The sequence below is a fragment of the Echeneis naucrates genome, chromosome 14 (assembly GCF_900963305.1).
Source record: "Echeneis naucrates chromosome 14, fEcheNa1.1, whole genome shotgun sequence".
NCBI lineage: Eukaryota > Metazoa > Chordata > Actinopteri > Carangiformes > Echeneidae > Echeneis > Echeneis naucrates.
This window is the reverse complement of record NC_042524.1, coordinates 18,537,735-18,546,260: the sequence shown is the minus strand read 5'-3', so window position 1 is coordinate 18,546,260 and position 8,526 is coordinate 18,537,735. Positions and strand designations below refer to the sequence as shown.

General features: G+C 38.6%; 1 protein-coding gene across 1 annotated transcript; it reads left to right on the top strand.

Moving 5' to 3' along the window:
- Positions 1-3,518: 3,518 nt before the first annotated feature.
- Positions 3,519-7,639, top strand: serpinh1a (serpin peptidase inhibitor, clade H (heat shock protein 47), member 1a). The gene is made up of 5 exons (XM_029518779.1): positions 3,519-3,691; positions 5,010-5,616; positions 5,700-5,798; positions 6,393-6,625; positions 6,715-7,639. The coding sequence occupies exons 2-5, from the start codon at positions 5,019-5,021 to the stop codon at positions 7,015-7,017; spliced, it is 1,233 nt and encodes a 410-aa protein (XP_029374639.1). The 5' UTR covers positions 3,519-3,691; positions 5,010-5,018; the 3' UTR covers positions 7,018-7,639.
- The last annotated feature ends 887 nt before the right edge of the window (positions 7,640-8,526 follow it).

Sequence of the window (8,526 nt, the reverse complement as noted above, 5' to 3'; positions counted from 1 at the left end):
CCCTGCAGGAGGCCACTGGAGTTGCCATGGTTAGTGGATTGGCATTGGGTCCATCTCTAGGAAATGTTTGTGTTTCCTTGAATTTGTCATGAATTTGACGCACAAGGGATGTGGTGAAAAAGATGGTTTCTGTGGAGCAGATTCTGTGACCGTATAGCTAACAGAACTTTCTGAATAGATTAATTTATTTGCTCCAGCTTTTTTTACCCTATCAAAGTACATTTTTGATTTAAAATCATCCCAACCTCAAAAAGTAATTAAGTATTGACAATCTTATATTTACATCTACCTGAAATTACTTTTCTCACATTAGCCCTTTTGCTCTCAGCATTCAGAGTATGTGCTGAAGATTGGATCTGCTGTGCTCTATTCACCTCAATTCAGAGCTGATAGCTTTACAATTAACCTTGTTGTATTGATTATGTAACAATCTGCTCAACATCATTGTACAAAATCCAGCGGGCCATGAACTTACCACACCTGGCAAAGAGGTAAGAGCAGATGAGAAACGTTTCTCCTAGAGCTATTCCAGGCCCAGCAGTCAGAGATTAGCCTCTGCCTGGGGATAATTACGTCAGATCCCTTTAATCCTAAACAAATTAGTGGCGACAGTGATGGCTCAGCAGCCACAAGTTATCTCACAGATGGACTTATGATGGGGTTTCTGAGTAAAGTTCTGAAATATTTCAGCAAGATGTGGAAGCAAGCCTAGAATGGCAAATTAGTAAAATGTAATGTGAATTCAAAATCTAACATGTATTATTATTTTAAGCATATTATAATAATTTCCTTCATTGAAGTGGTTAGTTAGTTTGATTCTACTCTTTGAGCAAAGTGTTATTGTAACATTAACAGCACCACTGAAATCGGAAGACTGACTGGTGTCCTCTTATATGTCTAACTGGCTCTTTGTCGGCCTCTAGTGGTCATGGGAAATTACTTCCAAGTAAAGTTACTATTTGTACCATCAGAGGGCTCTTGTTCCCACTGCTCTGCTGGCCTTCAGACATTCATGTGCAATGAATGACTGAGGTTTTTAGTCAGTTGTACAGAAAGGGGCTACTCGAGGATTAAGATGCAGACCCCAAATGGATTGCATAAATAACACTAGATGAAAATCAAGGGTGTAGATAGATTCAAACCATTAATTAAATTCAAGGCCAAAACCAGGAAACTAATCAGCAAGGCAGAGGTACAAATATCAGTATGCATAGACTCAGAAAACCAGGATCAGAAACAAGGATCATACACAAGTGAGCTCACTAGCAAAAAAAAAAAAAAGAAAATGGCTGGGCCACTGACAATAATGACTATACAGCCTTCCACACAGAGAGGAGGGAGAACACAGTTTATATAAACTAGGAAGGTGAAGACAATGAGACACAGGTGCAGTACATCAGGGTGGGGCCATGTAATCGCACAAGAGAGTAAGCTTGAGAAGAGGAAAGTGAAACAGCCATTTTAAAATAAAACAGGAAGTAGGATATTGAACCTACTAAGCAGAAACTAGACAGCTAACATGATGTCCTGATATGATGTAGATAATGGTATAAGTTATATGAAAAAGCAAATACCCATTGGAGGTGAAACAAAGAATACATAAACACATTTCACATCACCTGATAAAAAAAGAAAAGAAGAAAAGATGCAATGTGGTTATGGAAATGTGCAGAGAGGATTTGAAAACACTGCATTATTGGAACAGGAGAACATGACAGAACACAGCTGGAATGAAGTACCGCAAGTGTTATAAGTGTAATTGAGAATATTTTGAACAATACCTTTCATTATATATGCTCCATTTGTATTTACAACAATTTCATCAGTATGATGACAAAGCCACATCTTGATGTGGGAACCAGTATTCATTACTATTCTTATGTTGCCCTTACTGCTTTACTGATCAGTGAACAGAGGAATAACAAACATAAAGAGATTCAACATGCATTTCGCTTCTCTCTGTATTTAATCAAAAAGAGTAAAAAGCGATTTTATGGCAATGCTGCCTAATTATTCTGTTGTGTATGCGATGAGGTATTCAACATGTTGTTTTTTTTTTTAGCTGCAGCTGCATACATGGATTATTGTTAAAATGGACATACATCCGCTCTTTCTGTTACTTCCTGTTGTCTCCCAGAGCAACAGGGGGAGGATATACATGACACCAGGAGGAAAAAAGGAAAGCATTCATGAGAAAAAATGAGCAGCATTCAGTCCGCATACTCCCATACTCCTATCACGTGGGCCACATTCACTTACTTCTTCAGAAGTTATTGCAAATAAATGGGATTATGGGATTACCTTTCATCCACCCAGTCTACTGCATCTTCTCACTTAAAGGAAAAAGTGTCGAAAAGTTGGTTTGGAAAAAAGCTACTCTAATGACTGTGATTGCTGCTGCAATGTTCACCACATTTAAGTCAGTGCTGTGTTGAGTTAAACCATGAGAATCCTCCATGAGAAAATCAGCCCGTTATATAACACTGATCTATCAGACATGTTGTGTCTACTGTACGTCTCACTCCCGTCCTTAGGCGGATTGGGTTTCACATTGTCTCCTGCAGTTTACTGCACATTCCAGCAGTACAAAAAACAAGATGGAACCTGGATACCCAACAGAAGGCTCAAGTGTAGAGGAGCAGTCCTCTGACTTTAAATGTAGCGTTTATTTAAGCCAGCATAGAGATATGTCTGAGCCCAGGCTAGCATAATGTATTCTCCACCTCTGGAGGGACATCTAACCCAGATCACATTAATAACTCAACTTGTTAATTGGCCATATTTAAAAAACAACAACAACAAAGGAAACTGGTGGCCTAAAATTTTAATTTGAAAATTTATGTAGGTGGTTGTATTGGGTTAGAGTGAATTGTGTAAATGTGACTATTACACATATACTTCAGAGTCCTCTTTCATGGAAATAAAATAAATAAAAGAAACTTCAAAAGATACAGTAGAAAATATTTGAAAATTGATACTACAACGCTGTACTATGAAGTTTTTAGTTTTTAATAAGTTTGAATAAAACAGGTTAGAGAAGTCATTATTACACTAGTAAGCTCTTTGACAATCAAACAGTAGTGCTCACCTAATAAAGCAAACAGGATCCCCCCAGCTGGATGCCCTTCCAGCAACAGTGTAACTAAAGGGTGGGGGAGGGAAGACTAAATGGCAGTTAAAGCACAATAATAATGACCATTAATGAACATTGTCAGCATATAGATGCCAAAAAGTCTTGACTTTGCACAGCACATAAGTGCTACCTTGAGGCACATGAATAAAAGCAAGGATGCTCCACTCTTTCTTACAAGCGTAGGTCTAGGCTATTCCATTAGAGCCTAGAAAATGTTATGAAAATATTTTTTAAACTGAAGGGAAAATTATAAGTGAACAAAGAAGGTAACTTTGCTGTGGGTCACTGCATTGCTCATGTGTGAGTTTTCCCATTGAGCTATAAAGTTCAGGCTTTAGGACCTGGAGGGGAGGATTCCAATCAAACTGCCACACTGGGGGCAGGACCATTCTGGAAATAAAATTCCAGAGGAGATATTTTCATGCTCTGAAAATCAGGCATGACAAATCCTGCAGCTGTGGGTTAAACTTCGACCGTCAGCTACATTAACTTATAAAACGGACCAGAGCTGGATGATCTATTTGTGAGATTTGAGGACAACATAAATAACCCAATAAGGTAAGACAAAAGTTCTGGGAGTTCGGGGGAGGGAGTGTACCCTGAACAAATGGTGGGAAATGCCCAGGCATGTGAAAAGGTCACAAAGTTAGATCTAGGATATCCAGCAAAGCAAAGAAACAACAAAATCTCTCAAAACTTCAGGGAGTTGGCTGCAACTTTTGATTTGATTTCATCCATAATGAAGAACAACTCTCTTTTCCTTTGTCTCCATTCTGCTGTGCTGCCAGTTTTCTAAAATACATTAACTTTATGGATGATTTTATTTACAAATCCAAACTCTTGCACATTAAAACTACATAAAACTATTTTTTATCACTCATTCATTCATTACTCTCGTGTCCCCTGGGATGAACCAGTCATATGAAACAGACCCAAGATTAATTGCTTATGATGGGAAATGTTCTGAGGAGAATGGATGAAGCACTGAAAAAATATCATCCCATTAACCACAAAGTAATTTCAATAGGCAGAGAAAGCCTAAATGCTATGCGACTTTTTAGACTTCATTTTTATCACCTTTTCCAAGGTTAATAATGGTATTCATACATAGTCACTGGGCTGTAGCAACATGTTGAAGAGGTTTTTTTTTTTTTTTACCAAACATTGGTAAGAATAATGTTAACAAAGCCCATCAGCATGGACACCAAAGTCATATATCACTTCATCTCCCTCTCTCGTCTTTTTGGCTTAGTGAGCTTGTGCAAACGTGTAGAAAGCCACTTAAAAGGAATTCTTTATGTGTATAATGTTAGTTTATTCTTACCACAGTGCATTTTGATGAAAAGGCTGCTGTTCAGTCAGGTCAGTTAATGATATAACTGTGATTTTATTATGCAGAACATCCAATCTATTCACATACGTGGCCTGTCTGTGTGTGTGTGTGTGTGTGTCTGTGGTTGTGTATGTGAACGTGAGCAAGAGGCTGCTTCCTTGGCACCACACAGACATTCACTCGTTCATTAAGAGAATTTATGAAATTGGAAATTTTGGTTTGTCAAGAAAAGAATAACATGGATCTACTTTACAATGCGTTGGCTTTGATACATCTTGTGGCTGCCTGCGTGGCTGTTACATAAGTCTTGCCTTGAGCTTTACTGGAAAGTCAACTTTGTGTGTCATGGCTAACTTAGCTCCCGCTGCTTTCAACCTCAAAAGACAGAGTATATTAAATATTTAATGTTCCACCATATGAAATGTGACGACTAAAGAGGTTAACAAAAAAAAATCCTCCCCAAAAAAATGTTGATGTATGAGTGTATGAGTGGCAGCGTGCAATGGTTATCTGCATGTCTTCTTGAACATTTTTTTTTATTAGGATTACATCATGTGGGTGACAAACCTGGTAGCCTTGGTCCTCCTGGCCACTTCAGCATCAGCTGCCACTTCAGCATCAGCAGACAAAGTCCTTAGTAACCACGCAAACATCCTGGCTGACAATAGTGCCAACCTAGCTTTCACCCTCTACAAGAATATGGCAAAGGAGAAGGACATGGAGAACATCCTCATTTCCCCTGTCGTGGTCGCCTCCTCTCTGGGTCTGGTAGCTCTTGGAGGAAAGGCCTCCACTGCTTCTCAGGTGAAAACAATTCTGAATGCCAATAAAGTTAAAGATGAGCAGCTGCACTCTGGTCTGGCAGAACTCCTGACTGAGGTCAGTGATCCAAAGACCCGAAACGTCACCTGGAAGATTAGCAGCCGCATGTACGGACCCAACTCTGTCAACTTTGTGGATGATTTTGTGAAGAGCAGCAAAAAACACTATAACTGTGACCACTCCAAAATAAACTTCAAGGATAAGAAGAGTGCCGTGAAGTCCATCAACGAGTGGGCGGCCAAGTCTACGGATGGTAAACTGCCAGAGGTCACCAAGGATGTTGAGAAGACAGATGGGGCAATGATAGTCAATGCTATTTTTTTTAAACGTGAGTCTAAATTAAATCTGTATAAGTTCAGCATATTTTTCCTTAACATGACCTTAAAGAGATTTGTTGGCTTCTTCATAAAGCTCACTGGAACGAACAGTTCCACCATCAGATGGTGGACAATCGGGGATTCATGGTGTCCCGCAGCTACACGCTTTCTGTACAGATGATGCACCGCACAGGTAGGTGGAGACAATCCTGTTCATAGGTGCGGAAATATATACATATTCAAAGGCGCAATTCAACATTCATGGAGTTATACTTATATATATATATAGATTACTGCTGTCTCAGGATAAATGTGTAGTTTTATTCACCTTATTGGTTGTCCAAAAAAAAAAAAAAAAAAAAAAAAATCAAAGCTTGACTAAATACCAAGTCTACTTTAAATATCCCTCAAAGAACAAAGACAAAAAGGGGAGATCTCAGGCTGTTCACCTCTTCCTGTTAACAACCCCAACATCTGGCTTGAGACTGTTGTCATCAATTCCAAAAAAATCTCCCTTTATGCTCTCAAACACTGCTGAACTATTGAGTGTCTATTACATTGGGATGAAGAAGTGAGTAACATTTTTGTTCAAACAAACACCAAACAGCTTTTACTCGTCAATCCTACTAGGAGGTGTCATTTGTTAATGGGGACATTTTAAGACAATTACTGTACAGTTATACATTTATTTGTTACACATCGATGCAATAACATTGCACTTTCTCTGGTCTCTGATCATGCAGCTATAAAACAATGCATAGGTAATGCATTTAATGTGTTTCCTCAGGTATTTATGGCTTCTATGATGACGCCACCAATAAGATGTCCATCCTAAGCATGCCTCTGGCTCATAAGAAGTCCAGCGTTCTGTTCATCCTGCCATACCATGTGGAAACCCTGGAGAGGCTGGAGAAGTTGCTGACCAAGACGCAGCTGGATACCTGGATTGGCAAACTGCAGCAGACAGCGGTGGCTGTGTCTCTGCCCAAAGTCAGCATGGAAGTCAGTCACAACCTGCAGGTAAAAGAAGTAAAGAAGTAGTCTTAGTGGATCAAAATTGCTACATCTGTCTTTCCTCCTGACACATTATTTTTTCTGCCTCTCTGTAGAAGCACCTCAGGGAACTGGGCCTGACAGAAGCTGTGGACAAATCCAAAGCTGACTTCTCCAAAATTTCTGGGAAAAAGGACCTGTACCTGTCCAGTGTCTTCCACGCCTCTGCCATGGAGTGGGACACTGCTGGAAATGAAATGGACACCAGCATCTTTGGCTCAGATAAGCTGAAAAGTCCTAAACTGTTCTATGCTGATCACCCTTTCATCTTCCTGGTGAAGGATCAGAAGACAAATTCTATCCTATTCATTGGCAGGATGGTCAGGCCAAAGGGAGAAAAGATGAGAGATGAACTGTGATTGCGTGTTGACTAGATTGTCTTAGTTAGGCATTTGACTGTGTGTGTGAATACAGATTTTTTTTACTGCAAAATGCAGAGAGAAGTGTGAAACTAAAGACAACTTTGAAATCTTAAGTACAGAAGTACATTCCTTGGTCTCTCGCTAACAGCATTCCTCAATACATAACAGAAGCAACTTCATCCTTATCTTGGACAACATTTGACATCACACCATGACTTTTTGTTATGTATTGGTTGATCCCTTTATGGCCCAAAGCCAATCCTTTGAAAATATGTCAGTCTTACTCAATTTTAACGGTGCTTACTGTTTAATTTAACCAAATGTTTTTGAATTTGTCAATTATTGCTGCTTTCAAATTTAAAATACATTTGTCCTCACTAATACTAATACTACCCATATTTTGCCCTGCATTTCATAACAAGCTCATTTTACTTTGACCATGAGGTTATGACTTTGAACTGCACTGCAACTGTGCACAGACTCACACTGGCAAATATTATAAATGATGGCAGATTGAATAAGGACTGCCTGTACAACAGCGTATGCACACATAGTTTAGGCTGTTACAAATGTCCTGTTTTTCTAATAAAAATTTGAAATGTGTGTCATCTTCACTTTAGATATTTGGTGCTGGCATTTCCCTTGTATTTCCTAAAGCTACATACTTTTTCAGCTAGTTTTCCTCTTCATATATCTGTTTGAACATCTGTTCAACTGTCTGTAGCAGTTCAGCCCTCAGCAGGTCTGTGGGAATCAGGCCTGTGGAGAATTTAAAAGCTGAACATGACAGGATACGAGTGAGGGTGATGTGAGTTGCAGTGGTATACACTGTATGGTAAACATAACCAGTCCATTAAAATATTTAGACCCCAACCAAATATTTAAGAACACCCGGATGTTTTCTTTAGCTGCTCCATTCACCCTTGACTGAGTGCTTGCATTAGATTCTTAATGCCTCATCAAAACAAGCTTGCACATAATTATTAAACAAAACTAAATTGATAGTAGAATATAAAACTGCAAATATAGGATCAGTGCATCAGTAACGAAAATACAATTAGTTTTGCCTTTTTTTTTTTTTGATCTACCAAGAAATGCAACTTTCACACATTTATGCTTATCAACAGGATTAAACATACACGCAGTGATTTTAGAGACCCACCTATTACATTTTGTGACAGAACTATATTATTTACTATGAAATTATTTTTTTTTCTCTTGAATCTAGTGCATGTATTTGTTATTGGCTTTGGCAGAGGTACAGCTCCTTCATGAATCTATAACACCACCTAGAGGACATGTGGACTCGTGGCGGAAAAAGTATTTGTTTTAATGTAATTGAAAAAAATTGTATGATTTAGAAATTCATAAATGTTTTTACTTGTAAATACAATTGTGATAACAGATAATTCAGTTTTAATTGGTATTTTAGTAGGCAAGTATTTAAGTTAGTGCTTCTGTCTGCAATTAGTTTCCTAACTCATTTTATGTGTGTACATTAGATTT

Coding starts and splice junctions, on each gene's coding strand:
- serpinh1a (XM_029518779.1), top strand. CDS start 5,019: ATGTGGGTGACAAACCTGGTAGCCTTGGTCCTCCTGGCCACTTCAGCA. Junction 5,617..5,699: donor CAATGCTATTTTTTTTAAAC/GTGAGTCTAAAT, acceptor TTCTTCATAAAG/CTCACTGGAACGAACAGTTC. Junction 5,799..6,392: donor ACAGATGATGCACCGCACAG/GTAGGTGGAGAC, acceptor GTGTTTCCTCAG/GTATTTATGGCTTCTATGAT.